This window comes from Epinephelus lanceolatus, chromosome 5 (genome assembly GCF_041903045.1).
Source record: "Epinephelus lanceolatus isolate andai-2023 chromosome 5, ASM4190304v1, whole genome shotgun sequence".
In the NCBI taxonomy this organism is placed as follows: Eukaryota; Metazoa; Chordata; class Actinopteri; order Perciformes; family Serranidae; genus Epinephelus; species Epinephelus lanceolatus.
Genome location: NC_135738.1, coordinates 35,013,529 through 35,040,363, shown reverse-complemented (window position 1 = coordinate 35,040,363; position 26,835 = coordinate 35,013,529). Strand labels below are relative to the sequence as shown.

Below are 26,835 nucleotides of genomic sequence, written 5' to 3'. Positions count from 1 at the left end.
ATACTATAACTTAGTCAATAGATGATTTAATAAATAATGGAAGGTGATACAGCAGCCAAAAACATCATCTACAAGGTCATACAGTTGACTTCAGGATATAAAGACTCAAATTAAGTGCTACAGTTACATATCCTGTCGTGACTAATGGAGATTTGATACGAAACAAAAATGCTGTTTACCAACTAAGGACAGCGTATTCACTGTGACACAATTCTTACATCAGGCAGAAGGATAAGACAAAAATTGACCTTTCATAAAACGTCTCTCTGGAACAACTGTGATAAACTTATCAGAAACAAATATATATCCTTTAATAAATGGTTCCAAGGAGATACAAATTATATTTTTAATTCCTTGTTGATACATCTGGCAATATGCTTTCCTGTGAACAGTTCATGCTTGTACATTAATTTCAGTTCCTTTCAGAGAATCAATTTCTTTGACTCGGATATATAGTGTTATCATATTGCTAAATTTACAGACCATAATGCCTCCTGCTCTCTTTGTAAAAAATAATACAAAAAGTATTTCTCCTTTGACCTCAGATATCAAATAAATGCACTTTTGAAGCTCATCAATTTTGTTTTTCTAAATGCTCAACTTTGCTTTACTTACAAGCACACATTATGTAAGTCAATGAATTTTAGTGAATTTTTACTCAGTTATTCTTTTTAGTTCCTAAAAAACATCCTTGTATCTTATTTTTGTCTCTTTTCTTGTGTTTTCTGTTTGTTTTGTTTATTTTGTGCAATTATCTTGAAATACTGTTATTCATATATTTTAAATATACTTATGTAAAACTTTTTTTTTGTTTCATATGGTTTTCATGAACTACCTGATGTTTTGTTCTTATTCTCATAAAAAAGAAAGACAAAAAAGGCGGTTTAAAGATGAGTCATTCACAGCAGAATAGTAATTTCCCGCCTCTACTGTGAAGGTGAAGGGTTCATCAGTGTCCTAGTTTCTATTGTTAGAACAAATGTCTCCGCCCAGCAGAGCTCAACTACGTCCGCAGCAAGGATTTATTTACCCACGTTCACAACAACCAACTTTCAGTTTTTGCTTCGGTTCAAACTAGATTCGGACAGAATGAGTGGTCGCGGCAAGGGAGGAAAAGGACTCGGTAAAGGAGGCGCCAAGCGTCACCGCAAAGTTCTCCGTGATAACATCCAGGGAATCACCAAACCCGCCATCCGCCGTCTGGCTCGCCGTGGTGGCGTGAAGCGTATCTCCGGTCTGATCTACGAGGAGACCCGCGGTGTGCTGAAGGTGTTCCTGGAGAATGTCATCCGTGATGCCGTCACCTACACCGAGCACGCCAAGAGGAAGACTGTGACCGCCATGGATGTGGTGTATGCTCTGAAGAGGCAGGGCCGCACTCTGTACGGCTTCGGAGGATAAATCACCGTCTCATCTCACTGCAACACAACGGCTCTTTTAAGAGCCACCCACAACATCTCAAGAGCTCGTTTCTGTTGATTTAATACCGTTGTATGTTCCCATTTGAGGTGCTTTCCTATGAGTCACTCATACCAGTTCTTAAAATTATTTAAAATATTCTATTAGCCTGTAATTATTGATGCATTAGTGTTAATAATTTTGTCTGCTGTAGGTAATAATTGAGAAATTCCAGTGTTACAGTGGCCAAGGAGAAAGGGTCAGATAAAAAATATCAAAACTTAAAAACAAGGCATGCAAAAAAAGTACAAAAATACGAATAAGAAACAGCAATTATATATAATATATATATATTAATATTTATATTATAATAATGAGCAATGGAGTCTGACAGCAGCAGGCAGGAGAAGGACCTGCGAGTTGCAAGTTGTGTCTCTATTTTGTTTTGCCCACTATAGCACGAACAAAGTACAAGTGATACAATCAATTATGCTTTTTTTTGTTTTCATCTATTGATGTAAATAAAACTTCCCCATGATAATTTATTGTAAGGGCTAAGTTTAAAAACAGCACAAAACAACCCTTTTAATTAATGACAGAGTGCTCTTTATGGATGGTGTGGGTGGCTCTTAAAAGAGCCTTTTAGTGAGTAGTTTGTTGATGAGACTGATGACAGCTCACTTCTTCTTGGCTGCTGCTTTCTTGACTTTGGGCTTGGCTGCCTTCTTTGCGGGGGCTTTCTTGGCTGCAGGGGCCTTTTTGGCCACCTTCTTGGGGCTCTTGGTGGCCTTTTTCGGGCTCTTTGCAGCCTTCTTGGGGCTCTTGGCTGCTTTCTTGGCCGCTGCGGGTTTCTTGGCCTTCTTGGGAGACTTCTTAGCGGCTGCTGGCTTCTTAGCTGCCACTGTCTTGGGCTTTTTGGGCGCTGCGGGCTTCTTGGCTTTAGGAGCGGCTTTCTTGGCCGGCTTCTTGACCTTCTTCGGTTCGGCAGCCTTCTTGCTCATCTTGAAGGAGCCGGAGGCCCCGGTCCCTTTGGTCTGGACCAGAGAGCCCTTAGCCACCAGGGCCTTGATGGCGGTCTTGACGCGGGACTTGTTCTTGTCCACATCGTAGCCTCCGGCAGCCAGAGCCTTCTTGAGGGCGGCCGCAGACACGCCGCTCCGCTCCTTGGATGCGGCCACAGTTTTCAGGATGAGCTCGCCGACGCTGGGACCGGTCTTCTTCGGTCTAGGTGCCTTCTTCTTGGCGGCTTTGGCCGGCGCGGCGGCCGGAGCTGGAGCTTCTTCTGCCATATTGTTCTTGCCGAGTAACACACGAGAGTGTCTGACTGGACTGTTGAAAGCTCCGAGCAGGAGGCTGTCCTTAAACACACCGTGAGAACCGTGGAGACTCAACTCAGCCCGTGGCTCCTCTGTGCAGTGTGAAAGCTGGAGCACTTGTGTTTTCTCTTGACTGAGAAAAGGTGAAAAACTAAATGTGGGACAAGTGCTGAAGGCTGACAGTGAAGGGAGCCGATAGCGGACTTGTGTCTCTTCATATTCAAGTCATGTAGAGCTCTGATGCTCTCTGCATTTTGTCTGTGGTGCCTCCAAACCTCACCTATTCACCGCCGTGGCCAGCACTGCTCAGCGGCATTTCCCACTCATTTCTCTCCTAAAATGACTTCAAATGCATCACAGCTCCATCAAAGCCCTTTTCCAGCAGTCCACATGTTTGTTCAGGGACTCAGTGTAAAAACAACCGTCTGCTGTTGATGACTTTGGAATAAACTGAAGTTATTCTGGTGTCAGCAAACACACTGATGATGGCCGAGGCTCATGGTGCATTTTGTGGTTGTGACATAACAGCTCCATGAAACAATAGCACTACAGGGAGCCTGGAAACTGAAATGAGTCAGCGGACGTCCCTGATGCTCTCTGAGTATCTCTTGTCATTTATTATTTTGATTACTTTCATATAATCTCTCTCCAAGATATTTTTATATTTAATTACACCACCATATTTAAAATCATTTATTTTATTAAAAATGAGTTTATTTGTATCCCTTACCCAGTTTATTTGTACACATCTATGTTCATGTAAAAAGTCTGAATATAGTACTTTATAATAAGGGTGTTGTCTTGCACTGCCCCGTTTTTTTTCCCAATTTTTAACAAGACCGACCCAGGGTGCTTTTCTAGAGATGGCCGCTGACACATTTTTAACAAAGGCAATCATCAATCTAACGCTCAAATCAACGGCGCCAAGGCCTCCATACTCTCTGCTTTTAAACAATAGGTCACGTTTAGTGACTTCTCTGGTGGTTCCCCAGACCAGGTTCACACATTGTTTATTTAGTTGTTTTAATATGCTGGGAGTTGGCGGAAATATATTGGCAAGAAAGAGGAGTTTGGATAGAATGTATGTTTTCATTATATTTATTCTAGATTTATAATTAGTATCTTTATTTCTCCATTTATTGATTTCTTCTTTAACAATATTCAGTTTTTCATTCCAATTTCGTTGACCACAATCATTATTACAGAGGGTCAAACCAAGAATTTTAATTTCTTCTTTTATTTGAATATTTAAGTGAAGTTTTTTACTCTCTGTTCCTATCCAAACTCCTTCAGTCTTTTCATGATTTAATTTAGCACCAGACGCCAGTTCATAAAGACACAAATGATTAATTAAAATATCCATTTCTAACTGATTCTTTATGATGACGGTAACATCATCGGCATATGCCATTGCTTTAACATTGCATCTGTTATTAATAAGTTTACCAGATGTCAAAGGGTCAGCATTTATTATTTTGATTAAAGGGCAGAGACATAATCAAAGGCTTTCTTTTGATCCAGCCCGATTATGAAAAAGTCTCGTTTTTGTAGAGTCTCTCTCAATGTGTACAAGTTGTCCCACATCAGACGTCCTTTAATTGCACATGTCTGTTCTTTTTCTATAATATTATCTAGAGTATCATTTAATCTATTCATTATTATTTTAGCTAATATTTTATAATCTGTATTCATTATAGTCAGGTGTCTGTAATTATTTATATCTGTCTTGTCTCCTTTTTTATATAATAAATGCAACACGCCTTCATAAAAAGAGTCACCAAAAGTACCAGAGTGCAGACCTTCATTAAACATATGTGTGAGGACATTTAACATATCATCTATATATAATTGATGAAACTCAGTAGGAAGACCATCGGGACCAGGACTTTTATCTACATTTAACTGTTGGATAGCTTGAATCACTTCTTCTTTTTTAACTTCTCCTAACAGAACACTATTGTTAAGTACAGTATTTCTGGGAACAGAATCGAGTAGTAAACTAACACATCCAGAATCAATATCAATCTTTTTATACGATTCTTCACATAAATTTCTGATCACCTCCCTTTTCTGTTTTTCTTCGAGAAAAACATCACCAGACTGATTTTTTATAGATTTAATAAATTTATCGTGAATTTGCTTTTGTCCTGATTTCAGTGCATATAATACATTACCTCTATTGTTTATTTCTGTTTGTTGATAAATATTAAACAACAGTTCATTATTCATACTATCGATTTCTGATTTTAAATTGGACATGATTTCTTCTTCAAATGATGATCTTTGTTTCATTTGCTTTAAGTTTATATATTGTTTAACTAGTGAATCATATCTCATATTTTTAAGTTTATTTAATTCTTTACTTTTGAATTTGAAGAAATCTTTCACCCTGGATTTTAATATTTCCCACAGTTTAATGTTTGCTTTGGTTATAATGCTTAATTGGGATATTTTATTAATTTCAGATTTTAAATCAATTACTATATCGTTATATTTTAAACACTGTGTATTCATTTTCCAGAAGCCTCTTTGAACAGAGGTTTCGGAAGACACTGATGCTTTGACTAGAAGATGATCAGAAAAATTGTTCAGAACAGTTGAATAATTATTTACTTTAAAATTAGATGATACATAGATTCTATCAATACGTGTTTTGGTTTTTGCATCAATTCTAGTGAAGTCGAACCCAGAAGGATTCAAAGATCTATACACATCAATTAATTTAAACTCCTCACATATTTCTTTTAATACTTTACCTTCAGATGTCAAGGTAAAAGGTACAGCACTATGCCTGTCATTTTCTGATGTAACTGTATTAAAATCCCCACATAAAATGGTATTATATCCTATTGAGAGGAGTTCTCTAAGTCTTTTAAAAAGTTGTTTTTTTTTAGTTCTTTCGGGTGAAGTGTATACATTAATAATTCGATATTTATCTTTTCTATAAAAACAATCTATCATGAGAAGCCTACCTGGAATTATGTCCCTTCTTCTAATGATATTAACCTCTTGAGAATTAAAGAAAATTCCTACCCCATCTGCACTACTTTCACCAATTGAAATAACACTTTTACCTTTAGACCACATATCACACACATTCTTAACATCTTAATCTGTTGTCACACGCAATTCCTGAGTACATAATATGTCAAAGTTGTTATTCAACAAATAATCAATTTTTTGCTGTCTGAAAACATTGGATTTTATGCCACGTAGACAAAAGTCTAAGGTGTGGGTTTGTTGTCATGTCGTTTACTATTTTTTTTTTTTCACAAAACGTGTTTTTTTTGTTTTTTTTTTAACAAGTTGAAAAGGTTCTTCAGTTTCACTCAAGGGAGCAGAAAACTCAGGTGTGGTGGAAAAAGAGTCCAGCTTACTGATGGGGGGGATGAGCTCAGCGAGAGGAGAAAGAAGGGGAGTACTACTGACTCTCTGACCAGCTGTTAGTGGGTCAGAGAGATCAGACATCGGAGACTCACTGGCACTCTCATAGCTGTGCTCATCTTCATCATCATCATCATCATCACCACTACATTCAACGTCAGTCTTTATTACGAGTTCAGGACTGGTCTCACCTGAGAAGGGAGGGGAGAATTTGGGGAAAAGTTGTTGCGGGGACTCAGTTGAACTGGGGCCAGGCCGAGGCTGTCGAGCTGCGGGCTTGGGACCTGCTCGCTGGCTGCAGGGCTGCTGGTCTGCTGGATCACGTTGCTGATGTGGCCTCTGGGTGGAAGAGTGAGGCACATTCTTAGAGCTGGGCTGCAGCTTTGGAGACGAAGACTGGCTGTGGGACCGTCGCAGAGTCGCAGAATCGGAGCCGGGCTTCAGCTGCTGAGGTGGCGGTTGGCTGTGAGTGCGCCGATGGTCCGCTGCCTTGGGGCCCTGTTGCTCCTGTTGACCAGATGGGCGGTGACCACCAGGGAGCTGCTGGTTCTGTTGTCGCTGCAGAGTTGGATGATGGAGCTGCTGCTGCTGCTGCTGCTGACCACCAGGGGGCTGCTGGGTCTGCTGCCGCTGCTGAGCAGGAGAAGGATGGAGCTGCTGCTGCAGATCATCAGAGGGCTGGACTGTGGTTCCAGGCCGCTGGAGTTGCAGCTGGTCAACAGAGGGCAGGATGATTGATCCAGGCTGCTTCTGTTGCTGCTGAAGAAGCTGCTGCTGCCGCTGCTGTTCGTCAGGGGGCTGCTCAGAGGAACCAGGCTGCTGCTTCTGAGATCTGACTTGGTTGGAATATGATTTTGGACAGGAAAAAAAAATATGGCCATTTTGACCACACAGGTTACAGAAGCCTTCCAGGGTGCATGATTTTGCTTTGTGGCCAAACTTGCCACATCTCCAGCATTTAACCGTCAAACACTGCTTCACCTGGTGGTCATCCGAGCCACAGATGAAGCAGGTGGTGGTTTGTCCCTAATAATAATGCGCCCGTTGTATGGGCCAAGAGAAATACTGTTAGGAAGTTGTTTATATTGCCCGTTAGAAGTTTTGTGCAGTTTAATCTTGTATTTTCGGACACCATACCAGATGCCATACTTGTCCAGTGGCTTAATGACCTGTATGATGTCACAGTACCGCTTCAGGAAAAAGTCGATATCGCTATCTGGCACCCTGCCAGTCCAGAACTTGACAACCACATTTATGACATCCAGCTGAGCGGAGGACTCCACCGTCCACTCTTTCCATTTAGGCTCACCTTGTTTGGAGGTGTATACCTCCAGGAAACGTTTTAAAGGAGCCTCTTGGAAAAATGTTAACTCGAAATCTCTTTTGTTTGGCAGAGATATGAACGAGTATACATCCGTGACATTTATCCAGCAGGAATCAAACAGTAGTTTGTCACTGACATAATCACGTGTTGGAGGCTCACCATTGCCGACAAATCTCAGCCAAGCCCAGTATTGTCCATGTTTGGAGGCAAATGGAGGCGTCTTGCCAAGAGGAGTCATGCTGACTCACTGCCCAGTCAGGCTTGAGGCACGCGGGGTAGAGAAAGACCACTATCCACCGTTTTTTCCGCAGCCAATCATTTTTCAGATGCTCTCTAAAGTCGGGACAAAGAGAAGTGTTCCCTCAGCAGCTGAAACCCTCCTCTATATATCCACGGAGTGTGGGACGGTTGTATCAATGAGGGAATTACAGACTCCAAACGCCTTGCAGGAATTTTGGCAAACAACTTATAATCATTATTTAATAAACTTATAGGACGAAAACTGCTCATTTGTGAATGGTCCTTTCCTGGTTTAGGCAGTAACGAAATTAAAGCTTGGGACATACTATGTGGCATAGAGTTGTTAACTATCATATCATCAAATAACAATTTAAGAATGGGGCTAAATCTTGTTGAGCACTTGTAAAATTCACTAGTGTAGCCATCGTTGCCTGGTGACTTCCCTGTTGGGAGTGATTTTAAGGCAGAAATTATCTCATATTCACTAACTGGTGACTCCAGACTATCTCTCTCTTCCTCTTTTAGACTTGGTAGGGAAATGTCCTTGAAAAAGATGTCCATGTCCTTCTTTTCAATAGAGCCCTCTGACTGGTAAAGTTTAATATAGTATTCTCTAAAGGCTTTATTGATTTGAGTTTGCTCAAAAATAGCTGATCCTGAATCATCACAAATAAAAGGTATTGATTGTTGGTTTTCCAGTTGTTTTAATCTTAGTGCCAGCATTTTTCCTGCTTTATCACCTGATTCAAAATGTTTTCTACAGTGTCTGAATAATGCAAAAGATGTCTCCTCATGAATAAGTGATTGCAGTTCCGTTTTGGCAATCAGCATTGCATTTTTAAGTCTTACATTATTGGGGTCCAGCATATGCTGGGATTCCAATGTTTTGTGCTCCAAAATTAGTCTATTTTTCTTTAATACCCTTTCCTTCTTTCTCATCGTGGCATAACTAACTATCCAACCCCTGCAAGTTACTTTAAATGCCTCCCACACTGTCTGTATTGATGACACAGAGTTCAAATTGAAGTTTATGAACTCACTTATTTTTCCCCTTAATGTGGATACAAACATCTCTTCATTCAGCAAGGAATTATTAAATCTCCATAGTTTACATTTATGATCATTAACAGACAACACAAACAAGACTGACAGTGGGGCATGATCGGATATAATGATATTGTGTATTTTACTGTCGATAACATTTTCTGCCATAGCTTGTGATAACAGCAAATAATCAATCCTAGAATAGGAGTTATGAGCGTTGGAATAAAACGTGTATTCGCGGGCAGATGGGTTTACTATACGCCAGATGTCAGACACTGCCAGAGAGGTTTGAAACTCTTTCAGTCCTGCTGATAGTGAGGCATCTGAAGGCAGAGGGCCACCAAGGGGTCATTAACAAGATTAAGATCTGCTCCCATTAATATTGGATCTGATGAAAATTGAGACAAAACCAAGTTCAGCTTGGATAAAAATTCAGCTTGACCTATATTTGGGGCGTAAGCATTGACTAATGTGCATTTTACATTTTGTAAATAACCTGAGATGATAACAAATCTACCTTCCTTATCGGTGACTATTTGGGAGAGTTTGAATGACACCCGCTTTGATATTAGAATGCAAACACCCCTAGAGGCTCCAGAACCTGGTGCCGAGTAGATCTGGCCATCCCATCTCTGTCTCAGTTTAACACACTCAGCATCCTTCAAATGAGTCTCCTGCAACATTGCTACATCACATTCTAGGGATTCCAGATGTGTAATGATCTTATATCTCTTTGTTTTATTAGAAATCCCCTTAACATTCCAACTTATCAACCTTAAAGTAGACATAACTTCTTGCTAACAAAGTTTACACACATTAGGGGTTTGTATGTCCATATGTGTGTGTGTGTGTGTGTGTGTGTGTGTGTGTGTGTGTGTGAGCGAGTACATGAGCGCATGTGTATGTGTGTGTGTGTGTGTGAGCGGATATATACATGCGCGTAATGCGCTGAATGTATGAAAAAAAGGCACTGCAACCATGATAGCGGGTAGGAAGGGGAAAAAAATAAATTACAAAAAAAAAAAAAAAAAAAAAGACCATCACAATGGGTGGTTATCCCACAAATAACACAGGGACAAAATGTCTGTCCCTCGTCCATGAACCAAAGATGTGCGTATCAGTCTAGTGTTCCAGACCTTTCTTACACTTGACACAATGTCATGTTTAACCCATAATAATAACAACCCACGGTAGCCTGGATAAATAAAGATGCAACAGAGTTCGCTTATTTAAACAACGTCCCGTAAACAAAAAGAGTGTCATTATGTTGCTTGATGGTTAGTTCACTAACCTGTCTTGGTCCCGTTTCTTAGCCAAAGGCCGATGGGACCCGTTTACGCAGATCTTGACGCGCTTCCTCGGGGGTTCTGTAGATTAATTTCTCCCCTTGCAGCGTGACCAGCAGTCTGGAAGGATAAAGCATCCCGAAGCGAATATTTGCACCCCTGAGGGCTTTTTTCACATCTGTGTAAGCGGCGCGTTGCTGTTGTATCTCCAAGGTCTTGAAATACGTGGAAAGGTTTCCCGTGCCACTTCAAAGCTTTTTTCTCCTTCGCTGCTGTCAGGATGCGCTGTCTATCAATCCACTTGAGCATGCGGACAATGTACGGCCTCGCTGGATCATCAGGTCCCGGTCTCTGGCGTAGTGCTCTGTGTTGCCGTTCCACCTCTGGCACCTTTCCGGATTCCGGGTTCAGATAACTGAGGATTTTAAATTAATAGATGTATGTCAATCACTTAATCCATCAGGATTTGAATTTACCAGATTCGACTCCAAAACAAAAACGCGTATCGACAGAATTTATGTCTCATCGAATTTTAAAGTTAATCATTACTCAACTATCCTTAATAACTTCTCCGACCACCTCCTTGTTAGAACATCTGTTTTCTGAACCCTCAGTAAACAGAGGTTTCTGGAAACTAAACACACCGTTTTTAAAACATAATCATATTGTAGAAGAATTGAAGTGAAATACATAAAACAACTCAATTAAATATCATAACCAAATCTAATATTAAACTATGGGAAATATTAAAACATAGATTAAAAGACTTCTTCAAATTTAAATGTAGGGAATTAAATAAACTTAAAAATGTAAAATATGATTCATTAGTTAAACAATACGCTACATACACTTAAAATAGAAAAAACAAAGAAACTCAATAGAAGATGACACTATATCTGTCTTAAAAACTGATATTGATAAGTTAAATAATGAATTGTTGTATAATATATGTAAAGATACTGAAATAGAAAATAGAAGGAATTTAATATATGCACTCAATTCAGGACAAAAACAAACTCAAAGTAAATTTATTAAAGCTATAAAAAAAACCAAGATGGAGATGTATTTCATGATGGAAAAAAGAAAAGAGAGGTGGTTAGAGAATTATGTGCAAAGTCCTATAAAAACATCCACATCGATTCAGGATGTGTTAAATTACTATTGGAGTCCGTACCCAGGTTCTCCTCAGTTAACCCTGATGTTTTAATAGGAGAAGTAAAAAGGAATGAGGTAGTTCAGGCTATCCAGCAACTCAATGTTGGAAAGAGCCCCAGACTTGATGGTCTCCCTACTGAATTTTATCAATTATACTTAGATGACGTGTTAGATCTCTTCACATCTATGTTCAATGAAGGTTTACACAGTGGTGTATTTGGTGACTCTTTTTATGAAGGTGTGCTATGTTTATTATATAAGAAAGGGGACGAGACTGATATAAATAATTACCGACACTTAACTATTATGAGTACAGACTATAAAATATTAGCTAAGATAATAATGAATAGACTAAATGGATGTTATTATTGAAAAAGAACAAACATGTGCAATCAAAGGACGCTTTATGTGGGATAACCTGTGCACTTTGAGGGAGCTCTTACACGAGTGACTTTTATATCATAGGTTTAGATCAAAAGAAAGCCTTTGACTATGTATGTAGAGAGTATTTGTGGTCTGTGATGAAAGCTTATGGTTTCCCAAATGCATTTATTCATGTGATCATGTGTTTGTATTTAAAATCAAATGTGTGTATAAACTTAAATGGTATTTTAACTGAACCCTTTAAAGTGGAAAGAGGGGTAAAACAATGCTGTCCACTGAGTGCCGCTTTATATGTTTTGGCAATAAGCCCGTTAATTAAATCTATTAACTCTGATCCGCTAATAGCGGGCAAATATGTAAATAACAACCTTAATGTTAAAGCCATGGCATATGCGGATGACGTCACGGTCATAATTAAAAATCAGTTAGAAATGGATGTATTATGAAACCATTTGAGTTTGTACGAATTGGGCTCTGGTGCCAAGTTAAATCACATGAAGACTGAGGGAGTTTGGATCGGATCTGAAATCAAAAAACCTGATCTAAATATTCAAATAAAACAAGAAATTAAAATACTTGGTATAACTTTTTGTAACAATAACTGTAGTGAACATAACTGGAATGATAAACTGACTATAGTAAAAGAAGAAGTCAAAAAGTGGCAAAATAAAAACACTAATTATAAATCAAGAATCAACATTATTAAAATGCATATCCTGTCCAAACTCCTATTTCTAGCAAACATCTTTCCTCCTCCCCCCACCATTGTTAGAAAACTAAATAAACACTGTGTAAACTTGGTCTGGGGCACTACTAGAGAGGTCACAAAACATGAGCTCTTATTTAAAGGCAGAGAGCATGGTGGTCTGGGTGCTGTCGACCTAAGTATTCAGTTAATTGTTGCCTTTATTAAAAATGTGTCAGCTGGTATCTCTAGACGAGCTCTCTGGGTTGGAAACACCAAAAATTGGGACAAAAAACATGGCAGGGCAAGACAAGGCCCTTATTATAAATTAATTTATGCTGATTTCGTAACTGAATATATTAACCTACAAATGAACTGGACTAGTGACTCAAGTAAAACAATATTTAATAAAATAAATAATTATAAATATGGTGGAATTATTAAATATAAAAATGTCCCAGAAAATGAATCAATAAATATAATTAAATTATTAAGTTTATTTATTTTTAAAAACAACTTAATATCCCAATCTGAGATCCTGCCTGTCCAAAATCTAAAGTTAGTTTTAGAGGAGAAGATTTGTGTAACAGAGAGGAGCCTCCTGACAGAAACACGGTTTGGCAGTGAGATGAAGGAGGAAATATCATGCACACTGATTCAGGTAGACTGAAATAACAACAGGTCGACCTGACAGACACTGTGTTCTGTCAAAGGTTCCTCCCCGAAGGTTTGTCTTTACTGCTGCACTGTGAAAATTAGTCAGTTTGCAGTACATCACACATGATGCACTTGAACACATGGTTAAAATCTGAGCTCATCTTATTTAACTCTAAAATATTTATAGAATATCCCACTCAACATGTGTACTTTAAAATCCACTACAGTTAGTATAAAGCTGGTAAACATTTGGATGTTGCCTCATTAATAAACAATTTCTGTCTTTGTAAATTAAGTTTAAAAACAAAACAAACAATAAAAGACGGCCAGAAATCCATTCATGACACATTCAGAACAGACAGCAATGTGGAGGTATTTAAACTGTATTTTCACCATCTTGGGGCTGTTGTATCACTTGCAGAGAAAAGTAACATAATCCAACTGACAGAAAACTTAAGTTTGTTATTATTATAATCATTTTTGACTAATCGTGTCATTGATGAGACTGGGTTTGCAGCTTACCTGTAACACACTGGAGAGAGGTGTTTTCTTTTGTTTATTGCACTGATTTTGGTCACTAAGGATATTTCAGTGCATCACTGGGTCATGGGTGCATGTGTAACATTAGTATATCAAAAATACAGATACTCCTTCACCTCAGTATGGTAAATAAAATGCACACATGTTTTTTTTTCCGGTTACAGTGTATCAACCAGCTCAGACTGCAACAATTCAAACCCAAAATGTGTCCGACTGCAAACACTGCACCACAAGTGGACAAAGAGGAATGGGGATGAGAGCATGTATCTGACATATAATCACACACAGTACATGGCCCTCTGTATGAGGAACCTGTCCAGGGTGCTTGTGCACACAGACAGGAGGCATTTCTGCTACCAAAAAGGTATTAATTTATTTCTATTATTAAACACATTTCTGTTCTGTTACACAGCCTGTGAGTCCTTTCAAATCTAATGATGATGATATTAATAATAATAATAATAATAATAATAATAATAATAATAATAATTGACACTTTATTAGGTTTTCTAGCATTCTGGAATTATATAAGTAAAACAGTGTAACTTTAACATTTAAAGCCTCCTATGTTTCCTATGTCCTATGTAAATGTATTTGATCATAAAAAGGAAAACTAATGATTCATTTTAATAAACAGTAGTCCTCAGCAGAGGACATGTTCACGGTCACAGCAGCTCTGATACAAGTCTGATTGAACTGCAGCCATCATCAGTGTGTTTGCTGCGACCAGAATAACTTGAGTTTATTCCAAAGTCATCAACAGCAGATGGTTGTTTTTACACTGAGTCCTTGAACAAACATGTGGGCTGCTGGAAAACGGCTTTGGTGGAGCTGTGATGCATTTGAAGTCATTTTAGGAGAGAAATGAGTGGGAAAAGCCGCTGAGCAGTGCTGGCCACGGCGGTGAATAGGTGAGGTTTGGAGGCTCCACAGACAAAATGCAGAGAGCATCAGAGCTCTACATGACTTGAATATGAAGAGACACAAGTCCACTATCGGCTCCCTTCACTGTCAGCCTTCAGCACTTGTCCCACATTTAGTTTTTCACCTTTTCTCAGTCAAGAGAAAACACAAGTGCTCCAGCTTTCACACTGCACAGAGGAGCCACGGGCTGGGTTGAGTCTCCACGGTTCTCACGGTGTGTTTAAGGACAGCCTCCTGCTCGGATTTTTCATCAAGCTGGTCGGACTATCGTGGGTTACTGAGCAAGAATAACACTACTGTATAATATGGCAGAAGAAGCTCCAGCTCCAGCCGCCGCGCCGGCCAAAGCAGCCAAGAAGAAGGTTACCAAACCGAGGAAGGCCGGTCCCAGCGTCGGCGAGCTCATCCTGAAAACTGTGGCCGCATCCAAGGAGCGGAGCGGCGTGTCTGCGGCCGCCCTCAAGAAGGCTCTGGCTGCCGGAGGCTACGATGTGGACAAGAACAAGTCCCGCGTCAACACCGCCATCAAGGCCCTGGTGGCTAAGGGCTCTCTGGTCCAGACCAAAGGGACCGGGGCCTCCGGCTCCTTCAAGATGAGCAAGAAGGCTGCCGAACCTAAGAAGGTCAAGAAGCCGGCCAAGAAAGCCGCTCCTAAAGCCAAGAAGCCCGCAGCACCCAAAAAGCCCAAGACAGCGGCAGCTAAGAAGCCAGCAGCCGCTAAGAAGTCTCCCAAGAAGGCTAAGAAACCCGCAGCGATCAAGAAAGCAGCTAAGAGCCCCAAGAAGGCTGCAAAGAGCCCGAAAAAGGCCACCAAGAGCCCCAAGAAGGTGGCCAAAAAGGCCCCTGCAGCCAAGAAAGCCCCCGCAAAGAAGGCAGCCAAGCCCAAAGTCAAGAAAGCAGCAGCCAAGAAGAAGTGAGCTGTCATCAGTCTCATCAACAAACTACTCACTAAAAGGCTCTTTTAAGAGCCACCCACATCATCCTTGGAGAGCATTCTGTTATTTATTGTAAAATTGTTATTTTTTTGAAAGTAAGACCTTACAATCAACGTCACAGGAAAGGTTTTCCTTACATCAAAAGACGAGACGAAACAAACAAAAGAAAAAAGTGTATTTTCGACTCTATGACTCGTGTATTTTTCTTACCAAGTGGGTAATACAAATACCATTTATATCAGGGTATATGGGAGACTCTTCAATTCAGGGCACTCTTGGAATTTTGAAAAAATAATATTCTTTAAACTTTTTAAAGTGTTTCAACAGGTTTATTAATTAGTCTGGAACAACGATCTTAACATAGCTTTGATCATACTTCATGATACTTTTGATATTATGATGCTTTTTTTCAAAATTGTCACAGCAAAATGTCATACCATCACAAAACACTGATTTTAATACAAAATGATATGACAAGCAAAGTTTTCACAATCATTCCAGTAAATACAACACATGCTCTTTAAGAAATATGTTCTAAATATTTGTAAGTACATTTAAAATACATTTTAACAACATGTTCTCTCTAACATTTTAATATATTGCCTTGTACTTTTTTGTGCAGTTAATGTGTCACTTGCGCACTTTATCTCCCTTTAGATTGATTGCACTTATGGGACATGTGCAATTTACTGTCACTCGCGCACTTCATTGCACACTGTGTGCCCAGAATTTAGTTTAGCTATTTTAGTCCTGCTTTAGTCCTGTTGCTTACTGCTTGGTGATTGTGTCTGTGTCAGTAGTCTGTGCGCATGCTACCTGTCTGTTTCTCTTGTATGTCTTGTGTATTTGTACCTCCTGCTGCTGCAACCTAAATTGCCCTTTGGGACATTAATAAAATGTGAACCTTGAACCTTGTCTCAACAATGAAATGTTGTGTACTAATCAAAATATTTGATTTGCAATGTACATCTTTTCAGAAAATGCAAATTTAGACTTTTTAACATTACCACAATGGTTGAGATAAGACCCAAGATAACAAAAAACAACCTTTTCTACTGATCAAAAAATGTATTGTGATGGTAATGACATGTTTTGGTAATGCCATAAAAATTAACACTGTTGTTTTTCTTTTTTTTATGACAAACAAAAGATAAAGAAAATACTACCTTTTAAAAACAACACCTTTCAACACTTAACCCTCCTTTCAAATAAATCACTTGGTAAACTAACACAGTATTTCTTACGTAACTATCTTCTTATGGCCAGCTGGCTTGTTTGAGACATAAAAAAGGTTCAAACAATAAAAAAGCATAGCGATAAAAAAAGAATTGGCATGCTCAACTCAAATGTCCTATAGTATGATGAGCAAAAATAGAAAATAAAGTCGTTAGCACTCACAAATAGGCTAAATGTGTAGCACTTTTATCAATGCACAGCAACAGATGAAATCAGCAGCCCTAGGCTTTTCTCAGCATTTCTGAGACATAGGCTATGTAGTGTTTTTTGTATCTCTCCTTTTCTCCTTCAAGATACTGCTGATATTTCTCAGGATCTTCCTTGATTTTGTCTCTGTATTTTTTTGATCGTTGAGCTGGTTTAGCTGGGGCGATGTTAATAATGTCAAACAAAAAATTATGTAAATTACAGTTGGTCACTGTTTAATAAGGTATCATTAAGCTATTTCAATAATAATGATATATGGGTGATTCGTCAATTAGGGGACTTCTTCTCTCCCCAGGGTAGATTTTCAAGAAAAAATTGTTAGTGTGTTCAATGGTAAATTATGCTAATGTATTCTAGTTATAAGATAATAAACAGATAAGTTGTCATTACCATCACAGCCACTTGTGTGATGGTAATGACATGTGATTGTAATGACATTTATCACTTTTTGGAGCCAAAAGTTGGCTAGGTTTTAGACCTAGCTAAGCTAACTGGTTAGCTAGCATACACTGCACACTGAATATATGTAAATAAAGTGAAATTCCCCATTACTGAATTAAAATACTCAAATAGTAACTTGTTTGGTAATGACGCCTAATAAACATACTCTCAGACCAGGATGTATAAAACTTCAAATTACTTACATTTGGGGGCATGAAAAAGTCAGGCTTCTGCCTCATGACTGGGAATGTTCTTCTGGTACATGTAGTTTGCATGCAACAATGTAAGTAACTGCTTGTAGAAACTCTATTGCTCTCTAAAATGCTGGGTGTGATGGTAATGACAGATGTATGAGGGACAGCAATATTTTACTATTAAAAAATTGAAAATTGAACATGAACTAAATGAATTTGAAAAATGTCTTTTTAAGTTGTTATGATGAAATGTAAAGTAAAGTTTTAATGAATTTAACACTTTTTATTACTTTATTTTAGAGGGGATGTCAAAAAGTCTGGGTTGGGGACAAGCCCATAACAGTGAACTCTGGCACATTTGAATTTTCAACACACTGAAAAAGTATTAAAATGTCATCATTGAGACACAAATATTTTTTTCATTGACAACAACTTAATCCTAACAATTTTTTTCTTGAAAATCTATACCCTGGGGAGAGAAAAAGTACCGTAATTAAAGAATCACCCATATATCATTTATTATTGAAATAACTTAATAATTTCATGTTTAACCCAACACCGACTATTTCTTTTAACTTTTTAAATAACAGGATTTTCTTTCTTCTTTCTCCCCCTCAACGACCAACTCTATTGTTTCAGAATCTGACCAATCCTGTGTGAGCAATAGCACAGTGATATTTGCATCAGGCGGATATAAAATGACCCCCCTGGGGACGGTGACGCCATGCGTTACAGGAGGAATTTGCTACTCTGATCATGCCTGAGACCACCGTGAAAGCGCCCAAGAAGGGCTCAAAGAAAGCCGTGTCAAAGAGTGTCAGCAAAAGCGGCAAGAAGAAGAGAAGGACCAGGAAGGAGAGCTACGCCATCTACGTGTACAAGGTGCTGAAGCAGGTCCACCCCGACACCGGCATCTCGTCCAAGGCCATGGGCATCATGAACTCGTTTGTGAGCGACATCTTTGAGCGCATCGCCGGTGAGGCCTCCCGTCTGGCTCACTACAACAAGCGCTCCACCATCACTTCCAGGGAGATCCAGACCGCCGTCCGTCTGCTGTTGCCCGGTGAGCTGGCCAAGCACGCCGTGTCTGAGGGCACCAAGGCCGTCACCAAGTACACCAGCTCCAAGTAAACAGTCTTGTTGACTCTGAGACTAAACCAACGGCTCTTTTAAGAGCCACCCACTTTATCTGAAGCTCAATTCTGTTGTCGTGGTGTTACATTTATGAAAAACTTAGACCAGGCCAATTCTATACATGCCAAATACGACTTTTATGGTGTACAGACTCAATACTCAATTTCTGTATTGACACATCAACAAAACCTAAGACAGAACTGTTTTGTTGTCCTGAATAATCCATCTGATCTTTAAACAAATCCAACAAACTTAAACAAAACTTAACCATTAATAGTGTAAATATTACAATATATTATGTTTAGGTTTAGTTGAATCATTTAATGGTAAATTCAGTCCTTTTCCAAATTGTTACAATCTCACAATTTCTGGATAGGTAGTTGTCAGGTATGAGAGATGAAGGAGACTAGGATATAAAGCCTCAGATTAAATATAGAGTTGCATATCCTTCTAATGGAGATTTGATACCAAACAAGAATGCTGTTTACCAACTAAGGAGCATCCTCAGTATTGGTTTTCGTTTGTGTTTTATTTTGACACAATTCCTACATCAGGCAGATGGATAATAAATAAAACTTCTCTCTGGAACAACTGTGATGAACTTATCAGAAACAAATATTTATCCTTTCATACATGGTTCCAAAGAGATAAATTATTTCTTTGATGAATTTGGCATGAACAATGAATAGTTTGTCTATACACAGTTTTTCCAGTTCCTTTCAGATAATTCATTTCTTTGACTCTTGCTTTTCTAAATGTGTTAACTCAACTTACGAAAAACCATCTAAGATATGATGAGAATAACATAACACAGCCTTTACTGACGTTGGATAGAATTAAGATAACATAAAAAGTGTAACAATAGGAAAACTCACTGATCAAAGAAAGTGATGAAACTGCACCAAGAGACAAATTTTTCTGAAGGTCTAAAATTAAGAACATAAACTAAATTATATGAGTAATGCATCTTAAATAAGGCTTAAGACGTACACCTCAGAATTTTACACAAAAACTACCCTGCCAATTATCTTATTGCCACATTTACAGACCATAATGCCTCCTGCTCCTTTTGTAAAAAATAATATAGAAAATATTTCTCTTTGAACCTCAGGGACATTTTTTGTTATTGTGATAATCCAGAGAAAAGTGCTCTTGAATCTCATTGATATTGTTTTTTCTAAATGCTAAACTTTTTCCTTACAAGAACACGTTATTTAAGTCAATGAATTTTAGTGAAGCTAAAGCTAGCTTTTGTCATAAAATTCAAGACTCTTCTCAAGTCACTCAGTTATTCTGTGGTTCCTAAAAACCTCCTTGCATCTTCTTGTCTCTTTTGTTTGTGTTATTTTTACGCAATCATCTTGAAACACTGTTATTCTTTACTATTCTTTACTATTTTATTATTTATTTTATTTTAATGTCTACTTTAATATTTTATTTTATTTATTTCATTGTCTATTTTAGTATTTTATTTATATCTTCATCTTTATCTCTTGTTTCCATTCATGCTGTATTTCTATTTCTACTTTGCACGGAGCATTGGAACAAAAAAAATTCCCCCCTGGGGATTAATAAAGTATTCTGAATATGAATCTGAATTCATATGTTTTATAAATAATTATGGAACACTTTTTGGTTTTATATTTTTACATGTGCTGTTATTAACTACCTGATGTTTTGTATATGTTCAAAAAAAGGTGGTTTATAGATGAGTGATTCACAGTAGAATAGTAATTTCCCGCCTCTACTGTGAAGGTGAAGGGTTCATCAGTGTCCTAGTTTCTATTGTTAGAACAAATGTCTCCGCCCAGCAGAGCTCAACTACGTCCGCAGCAAGGATTTAAATGTCCACGTTAACGGTCTCTTTTCCTCTAAAAGGAAAAAAAAAAAAGAAAAAAAAAGATGATAATTATTTTTATATTGCATGGTGAGCAGAGTGAACAGATTGTGATGGTGTCATGGTGATTAATTAACCCTTTACCCCCCCCCCCCCCCCCCCCCCCCCCCCCCCACTCCCATGGAGCAACCGGGACTGAAGAGGACGGCTGTCCTGAACGGTCCCTACAAGTGCCAAGATCTTCCGTCTGTCTGTCTGTCTGTCTAACCTCCAGTTTTACATCGGAAAAACCTAGACTCTGAAAAAATGAGTGGTCGCGGCAAGGGAGGAAAAGGACTCGGTAAAGGAGGCGCTAAGCGTCACCGCAAAGTTCTCCGTGATAACATCCAGGGAATCACCAAACCCGCCATCCGCCGTCTGGCTCGCCGTGGTGGAGTGAAGCGTATCTCCGGTCTGATCTACGAGGAGACCCGCGGTGTGTTGAAGGTGTTTCTGGAGAATGTCATCCGTGATGCCGTCACCTACACCGAGCACGCCAAGAGGAAGACTGTGACCGCCATGGATGTGGTGTATGCTCTGAAGAGGCAGGGCCGCACTCTGTACGGCTTCGGAGGATAAATCACCGTCTCATCTCACTGCAACACAACGGCTCTTTTAAGAGCCACCCACAACATTTCAAGAGCTCGTTTCTGTTAATATTTTTATATATTTCTATTTGACGTGTTTTCCCCTGAGTCCTTTATATTGATTAAGGGAAAGGTGTCCATAGTGCCATCTATATGACATTCCTAATGCCAATAACAATATTGATAGCCTACATATTATTTGAGAGCAGGCCCGGACTGATCGTAGGGTATAGAAATATTCACTGTCACAAACGGACTTTAAACACACCTCATTGCGTGGACTGTGTGTCTGAAAAGTGCGATGACTTAAGTATATGGGTATTCTTCATTTACTGTCGACATGTTGTACAAGTCATTTAAATTTTCAAGTAACTAGCTGTCAGATGTCTCTATTTTGTATTGCTCACTATAGCAAAAACAAAGCACGAGTGATACAGTCAAATAACAAAGAAAAATACTATTAATTACATAATGAATGAATGAATGAATGACAGGCTGCTCTTTAAGGATGGTGTGGGTGGCTCTTAAAAGAGCCTTTTAGTGAGTAGTTTGTTGATGAGACTGATGACAGCTCACTTCTTCTTGGCTGCTGCTTTCTTGACTTTGGGCTTGGCTGCCTTCTTTGCAGGGGCTTTCTTGGCTGCAGGGGCCTTTTTGGCCACCTTCTTGGGGCTCTTGGTGGCCTTTTTCGGGCTCTTTGCAGCCTTCTTGGGGCTCTTAGCTGCTTTCTTGGCCGCTGCGGGTTTCTTGGCCTTCTTGGGAGACTTCTTAGCGGCTGCTGGCTTCTTAGCTGCCGCTGTCTTGGGCTTCTTGGCCGGGGCGGGCTTCTTGGCTTTAGGAGCGGCTTTCTTGGCCGGCTTCTTGACCTTCTTCGGTTCGGCAGCCTTCTTGCTCATCTTGAAGGAGCCGGAGGCCCCGGTCCCTTTGGTCTGGACCAGAGAGCCCTTAGCCACCAGGGCCTTGATGGCGGTGTTGACGCGGGACTTGTTCTTGTCCACATCGTAGCCTCCGGCAGCCAGAGCCTTCTTGAGGGCGGCCGCAGACACGCCGCTCCGCTCCTTGGATGCGGCCACAGTTTTCAGGATGAGCTCGCCGACGCTGGGACCGGTCTTCTTCGGTTTGGTAACCTTCTTCTTGGCGGCTTTGGCCGGCGCGGCGGCTGGAGCTGGAGCTGGAGCTGTCTCTGCCATATTGTTCTTGCCGAGTAACACGAGAGTGTCTGACTGGACTGTTAAAAGCTCCGAGCAGGAGGCTGTCCTTAAACACACCGTGAGAACCGTGGAGACTCAACCCAGCCCGTGGCTCCTCTGTGCAGTGTGAAAGCTGGAGCACTTGTGTTTTCTCTTGACTGAGAAAAGGTGAAAAACTAAATGTGGGACAAGTGCTGAAGGCTGACAGTGAAGGGAGCCGATAGCGGACTTGTGTCTCTTCATATTCAAGTCATGTAGAGCTCTGATGCTCTCTGCATTTTGTCTGTGGAGCCTCCAAACCTCACCTATTCACCGCCGTGGCCAGCACTGCTCAGCGGCTTTTCCCACTCATTTCTCTCCTAAAATGACTTCAAATGCATCACAGCTCCATCAAAGCCGTTTTCCAGCAGCCCACATGTTTGTTCAAGGACTCAGTGTAAAAACAACCATCTGCTGTTGATGACTTCGGAATAAACTGAAGTTATTCTGGTCGCAGCAAACACACTGATGATGGCCGAGGCTCATGGTGCAGTTCAGCCAGACTGACCATCAGAGCTGCTGCTGTGACTCCTTTAGATTTAAATAGTTAGTAGTTGTACTATTAATGATCAAACACACGGACAAATACATGTCAGCTGTCTGTGGAAGCAGTAAGTGATTTTAAATGTTACACTGACACTGTTTCACTGATACATAGATCGTTCATGAATATTAAAAGACTTCATTAAGTGTAACACAACAGTTATTCAGTGTTTTTCAGTGTTTTCTGCTGCGGTTCAAAGTAGCCTAAGGACTGACTGAAATTTAGATTTGGACTTCCTTCAAAACTCACAGAGTAACAGCAGCTCAGATAAACTGTCTGTCATTGTTCTGAATAGAAACCAGTTTGAAGGACACACATGTTGAGTGGATTTATAAGAGGCTCTGATGTGGAAAGGTGTGTGTGTGTGTGTGTGTGTGTGTGTGTGTGTGTGTGTGTGTGTGTGTGTGTGTATATATATATATATATATATATATATATATGAGGAGTCAGTCAGTGTGCACAAGCACCCTGCACAGCCCTGTTCTCCAACAAACCTTTATACAATCTGTCCTCTCATTTCTGACTCCCTGTCCTTCAGTCTGTTTCTACCCTGAATTTGTCATCTGAAACATGATGAGAAACAAACACTCAGTGATGATGTCATGAAACAGGACCTTGGACAGCGACTGAGCTGCTCTTTGGTGCTTTAAAAACAGATCTGTGCTTCACATTCTAAAGTTCTGTGTGGGATGTCCCACAAATACAGCCCATTTTTTAATAGCAGCATAATTCGTGCATTATAGCTTCATCACAGAACTCTACTGTATTTGTACCAATGACCCGATGAGGCATTGAGGTATCTTTATTGTCAAAATATGTTTCCCTGATCTCTTCCTGAATTATAATACTGTGCTGGTATTCCTCTGAGGTGACTCAGAAAAGCAGGTCTTATTGTAAACAGCCCATCTTGAATTAACCAAACAGACTGAACCAGAATCTGTGTCATAAAACTGTTTGGAGCTACTGCCAGCGAACAACATCAAGTCTGGTTGATTTCATGACTTTGAAATAGACCCGGGTCATCAATCAATGATCACATGGATTTACAGGGAAGACAATGGATTGAGACAAAGTCACCATGTTCACACCCACAGACAAAACACATATTAATCAAGTGGGGAGTTATTTAAAGAAAGACACTGGTAAATAGATAGGAAGATTTTGGGAAAAGATTTAAGAACCTTGGAAGTGCAACCATCTTAATAGCATTGATGCAACCAATCATTGAAAGGGGAAGCAACCTCCAGTTCCTCATATTAGCTCTTAGCTTGTCCATCATATCCAAAAAAATCAATTTGAATAAAAATTTGGCTTTTCTAGGAATCTTAAGTCCAAATAGTTAATGTGGGTAGTGAGTAATTTAAATGGCAAAGATTTCAAGACTACAGGACACAAATTATTCTTCAAAGGCATAAACTCACATGTATCCCAGTTAATTGTAATCCTGACAGTCTGCTTAATGATTTAATGTAGGTCAGGAGGTCGGGAACAGAGACTACTGGGTCCGATAAACAGATCAGTAAATCATCTGTGTATATATTCAAGATCACCAAACTTCACACCGTGAAGTATTTCAACAGTTATATATGTTAAATATGATTACCCAATCTTTTAGCTAGAAATTAACTTATTACTTTCTGATCACAGTTTAAAAGAGCAATAGGCCTATAACTTGCAGGGTCAGACTCTACCTTTCCCTTTTTTAGAAGCAAACAAATATTTGCTGCATACAATGAGCTGAGGAGCCTCTTATTTCTCATGGAGTCATTCACCATCCTAAGCATGAAAGGGACAACTTTTTCATGGAATGCTTTGTAAAATTCACAGCCAAAGCCTTCTGGGCCAGCTGCTTTTCCAGAGGGGAAGGCCTGAATAGCATTCAAGACATCACTTTTAGAAATTGGAGCATCCATCATCTCGTGATGCACTTTCTAACTGAGGAACCTTTAGACTGGCAAAACGTTTGAAAAATCAGTTTCAGTGGCATTTACTCTACTGGAATACAATTCCATGTAGAAGTCCCTGAAGCAAGCGTTTATCTCCTTTGGGTTAGTAACCAAATTACTTTCTCAGCCTGCTCACCTCGGTTTCTTCTGAGTGAGACTGAGCATGTGCAAAACATGTAACCTGTGATCAGATGTATGTACTGTAGAAACAGAGGTGTGAGGTGATTTATTGACTGACAAGAACAGGACAACAATGATTAACAACTAAACTTCATAAGTTTATAGTTTAGTTGCTTTATGAAAGTTGTCCTAATTGACCAGTTCTGTAAGTACTCTGATCTTTAAAAGGAGCAGTTTAATGTCTTTACCTTTGGTATTACTAATCAGTATGAATCATTTAAAATTGTTCAGATCCTCTGGGGATTATTTCAGAAAGATTAACTATTTTTGAAGCATTTTATGCCCCCCTATTAACCTCTTTAGTCGTTAGTTAATTCTTACTTTGATACTCTTATCAAAGGACTGCTTTTTAACACATCTATGATCATTGTGTTTTTCCATTGTCAAAGATCATACAAATAATACGAATACGAATATTAGATAGAAATATGACTTAAATGGTTATTTACATCTGCGACATGAGAAGCAGAGCTCTTTATGAGGGGAGTGTGTGGCTCTTAAAAGAGCCTTTTTGGGGGCCAGTTTCCAGCAGCCAAAGAGTGTCCAGGTTTACTTGGACTTGGCGGCCTTCTCGGTCTTCTTGGGCAGCAGAACAGCCTGGATGTTGGGCAGCACGCCGCCCTGAGCGATGGTCACTCCGCCCAACAGCTTGTTGAGCTCCTCGTCGTTGCGGACAGCCAGCTGCAGGTGACGGGGGATGATACGGGTCTTCTTGTTGTCGCGGGCAGCGTTTCCAGCCAACTCCAGGATCTCAGCGGTCAGGTACTCCAGCACAGCCGCCAGGTAGACGGGGGCGCCGGCACCGACACGCTCCGCATAGTTTCCTTTGCGCAGCAGCCTGTGAACACGGCCGACTGGGAACTGGAGCCCAGCACGGGAGGAGCGGGTCTTTGCCTTGGCTCTGGCTTTGCCACCGGTTTTTCCGCGGCCACTCATTTTTCAGATGCTCTCTAAAGTCGGGACAAAGAGAAGTGTTCCCTCAGCAGCTGAAACCCTCCTCTATATATCCACAGAGCGCGGGACGGTTCCTGCCAGACCAACCAGAAAAGAGGCTTCATCAGAGCAGCAGAGGGCGGCCCAGCCTGAATTTTGGCGGACCCTTTGAAAGGATTTCCAGCCAATAAGCAGCGGAGTCTCGGGCGGTGGGTCGCTCCTTCAGGCGGTGCTGAGCTCCGAAGGAGTCCCTCACCAATCAGGAGCCGGAGGTCTGAAGCAACGTCACCATCTCACAGCCGGTCCCACAGTTTAAGAGCAGCCGGTCACTTCACAGTACCCTATCGTTCTCCTGACCAAAGACAGAAGACGCCATGGCAAGAACCAAGCAAACCGCTCGTAAATCCACCGGAGGCAAAGCCCCGAGGAAGCAGCTGGCCACCAAGGCTGCCCGTAAGAGCGCCCCGGCCACCGGCGGCGTGAAGAAGCCTCACCGTTACAGGCCCGGTACCGTGGCTCTCAGAGAGATCCGTCGCTACCAGAAATCCACGGAGCTGCTGATCCGCAAGCTGCCCTTCCAGCGCCTGGTCCGAGAAATCGCTCAGGACTTCAAGACCGACCTGCGCTTCCAGAGCTCCGCTGTCATGGCTCTGCAGGAGGCCAGTGAGGCTTACCTGGTGGGCCTGTTTGAGGACACCAACCTGTGCGCCATCCACGCCAAGAGAGTCACCATCATGCCCAAAGACATCCAGCTGGCCCGTCGCATCCGCGGAGAGAGAGCTTAAACTCTCTGCTGCTGCTCCACAAACCACAACGGCTCTTTTAAGAGCCACCTTACTCCCCACTCAAGAGCTCACTCCTCTACTCACAAATCACGGTTCACTATTAAATCTAACAGACTTTTTTTTTTTGTTCATGTCAAATTAAAGTGGTTTCCCACAGCCTCAACTATATGTACACTCCAATGCCCCTATAAGTTAAAACAAAGGGAAAAAAATATACATTTTTATAACACTGATATTTATTATCATCTTCTCTTCTCTCCCAGTTATTATG

The 26,835-nt window shown here is 40.3% G+C and overlaps 6 protein-coding genes and 2 pseudogenes across 6 annotated transcripts; 5 read left to right on the top strand and 3 right to left on the bottom strand.

The window, feature by feature from the left end:
- The first annotated feature begins 271 nt into the window (after positions 1 to 271).
- LOC117258382 (histone H4) lies at positions 272 to 1,628 on the top strand. The gene has a single exon (XM_078168126.1). The coding sequence runs from the start codon at positions 1,090 to 1,092 to the stop codon at positions 1,399 to 1,401; it is 312 nt and encodes a 103-aa protein (XP_078024252.1). The 5' UTR covers positions 272 to 1,089; the 3' UTR covers positions 1,402 to 1,628.
- Positions 1,629 to 1,813: 185 nt separating this feature from the next.
- LOC144463489 (histone H1-like) lies at positions 1,814 to 2,901 on the bottom strand. Its single transcript, XM_078168127.1, has one exon. The coding sequence runs from the start codon at positions 2,685 to 2,687 to the stop codon at positions 2,076 to 2,078; it is 612 nt and encodes a 203-aa protein (XP_078024253.1). The 5' UTR covers positions 2,688 to 2,901; the 3' UTR covers positions 1,814 to 2,075.
- Positions 2,902 to 14,607: 11,706 nt separating this feature from the next.
- On the top strand, positions 14,608 to 16,150 carry LOC144463481 (histone H1 pseudogene; annotated as a pseudogene).
- A 1,941-nt stretch (positions 16,151 to 18,091) lies between these two features.
- On the top strand, positions 18,092 to 19,849 carry LOC117250580 (histone H2B 1/2-like). The gene has a single exon (XM_033616587.2). It carries the CDS (start codon positions 18,107 to 18,109, stop codon positions 18,479 to 18,481), a length of 375 nt encoding a protein of 124 aa, XP_033472478.2. The 5' UTR covers positions 18,092 to 18,106; the 3' UTR covers positions 18,482 to 19,849.
- A 633-nt stretch (positions 19,850 to 20,482) lies between these two features.
- Positions 20,483 to 20,991, top strand: LOC144463488 (histone H4). Its single transcript, XM_078168124.1, has one exon. The coding sequence runs from the start codon at positions 20,628 to 20,630 to the stop codon at positions 20,937 to 20,939; it is 312 nt and encodes a 103-aa protein (XP_078024250.1). The 5' UTR covers positions 20,483 to 20,627; the 3' UTR covers positions 20,940 to 20,991.
- A 459-nt stretch (positions 20,992 to 21,450) lies between these two features.
- Positions 21,451 to 22,137, bottom strand: LOC144463480 (histone H1 pseudogene; annotated as a pseudogene).
- Positions 22,138 to 25,297: 3,160 nt separating this feature from the next.
- LOC144463486 (histone H2A-like) lies at positions 25,298 to 25,851 on the bottom strand. The gene has a single exon (XM_078168122.1). It carries the CDS (start codon positions 25,780 to 25,782, stop codon positions 25,396 to 25,398), a length of 387 nt encoding a protein of 128 aa, XP_078024248.1. The 5' UTR covers positions 25,783 to 25,851; the 3' UTR covers positions 25,298 to 25,395.
- Positions 25,852 to 26,142: 291 nt separating this feature from the next.
- Positions 26,143 to 26,585, top strand: LOC144463484 (histone H3). Its single transcript, XM_078168120.1, has one exon. It carries the CDS (start codon positions 26,154 to 26,156, stop codon positions 26,562 to 26,564), a length of 411 nt encoding a protein of 136 aa, XP_078024246.1. The 5' UTR covers positions 26,143 to 26,153; the 3' UTR covers positions 26,565 to 26,585.
- Positions 26,586 to 26,835: the final 250 nt, after the last annotated feature.